Source organism: Dendropsophus ebraccatus, chromosome 2, assembly GCF_027789765.1.
Source record: "Dendropsophus ebraccatus isolate aDenEbr1 chromosome 2, aDenEbr1.pat, whole genome shotgun sequence".
NCBI lineage: Eukaryota > Metazoa > Chordata > Amphibia > Anura > Hylidae > Dendropsophus > Dendropsophus ebraccatus.
In genome coordinates this window covers 105,796,772-105,798,533 of record NC_091455.1, presented here as the reverse complement: position 1 = coordinate 105,798,533, position 1,762 = coordinate 105,796,772, and the positions used below count along the sequence as shown (strand labels likewise).

Here is a 1,762-nt window from a genome sequence, read left to right as displayed (position 1 = left end):
ATGAAGCAAATGTTAGTGAATACATCTCTAATTGCATCATCTGGTACAAGGCATGCTATATTGATCCTGTTATACCCTTGGGTCAGTGGAGAAAATGAATTTATCACATCAGCAGCTACAGCAACAGCACCACAGGTTGCATTTGATACACTTTCGAAACCACAGTTTTGGATTGCATGTTGGACCCAATGACAGCATGGAAAGGAGCCATCACTCAGAAGGATGCTATGAACAATTGTTTGTGTTGCCCGAAGTGTTTGTGATCTTGGGAATTGTGAGTTTACTAGAAAACATTTTGGTGGTAGTTGCAATATCTCGAAACAAGAACCTTCATTCTCCAATGTACTTTTTTATCTGTAGCCTGGCAGTGGCAGATATGCTTGTGAGCGTATCAAATGGATTTGAAACTATGGTGATCACTTTATCAAATGATTCAGATAGAAAAGCACAGAACTTTATTGAGGGCATTGACAACATCTTGGATTCTATCATTTGCAGCTCACTACTTGCCTCTATTTGCAGTCTGCTGTCTATTGCAGTGGACCGGTACTTTACTATATTTTATGCTCTTCAGTATCATAACATTATCACAGTGAAGAGAACGGTCCTAATTATTTCTTGTATATGGACTTCATGTTCAATCTCAGGCATTTTATTTATTTTGTATTATGACAGCACTGTGGTCATTATTTGCCTGGTCAGTATCATCTTCACCATGCTTGCTCTTATGGCCTCTCTGTATGTGCATATGTTCATGCTGGCCAGGTTGCACATGAAGAGAATTGCTGTTCTGCCAGGGACCAGCACAATAAGACAAGGAGCAAATATGAAAGGAGCCATTACACTGACTATCTTACTGGGAGTTTTTGTCGTCTGCTGGGCTCCTTTCTTTTTGCATCTCATTTTCTACATTTCTTGCCCTCAGAACCCATATTGTGTGTGCTTCATGTCACACTTTAATGTATATCTTACATTAATAATGTGCAATTCTGTTATCGATCCACTGATTTATGCTCTGCGCAGCCAAGAGTTAAGGAAAACCTTGAAGGAAATGATGTGCTGTTATGTCATGGGAAGATTGTGTGAGCTCACTGGTCATTATTAAAAGAAAATTAAGTAATTAGACTTTGTTGTGCCAGAGTTCATAAATTTACATTTACGAGTAAATGCACATTATTGCTTCTTTTTATGTTATATTGCTTGTATAGCTTTTGTTATAAATTCATTCTAAACCAGATGCATTTCCAATTCAAAGGATTTTTACACTGTTGTCAATGAAGGTATTGCTGAGATGAAACCGCTCGAAAGCTGGATACTTGCGTCCAGTATTTTCAAATTTGAGTAATGATTTGAGTAACAAAACCCATTAAAATTTGTGGGAGACTTGAGCATTTTGTCAGGGGCCTCCTACTTGGCAGAAGGGAGGGTGTCTGGTGTACCTGAAATCCTCAAGTGATGGGAACACCACAGAAATGGAATTGGAACAGCAGGGGAAACATGCATGGATGCATTAAAGACTCCCAGGTTGCTGTATTAAAAAAACTTTTGGATGAGAGGGGGAATATTGTAGGCTTACCTGTGCTGCGGGGCTACATAAGAGCTGGCCACAAAGTTACCCCCACAACACCTCCTGGCATTAATCCTGCAATACCTCCTGGCATTACCCTTACAACACCTCCTTACATTACTCCTGCAACACCTCCTGGCATTACTTCTGCTATACACTAAAGACATGGAATATACTATATATTGGATTACCTGT

General features: G+C 39.5%; 1 protein-coding gene across 1 annotated transcript; it reads left to right on the top strand.

Annotated features, from left to right (window-relative positions):
- Positions 1–376: 376 nt before the first annotated feature.
- MC4R (melanocortin 4 receptor) lies at positions 377–1,105 on the top strand. The gene has a single exon (XM_069960239.1). It carries the CDS (start codon positions 377–379, stop codon positions 1,103–1,105), a length of 729 nt encoding a protein of 242 aa, XP_069816340.1.
- Positions 1,106–1,762: the final 657 nt, after the last annotated feature.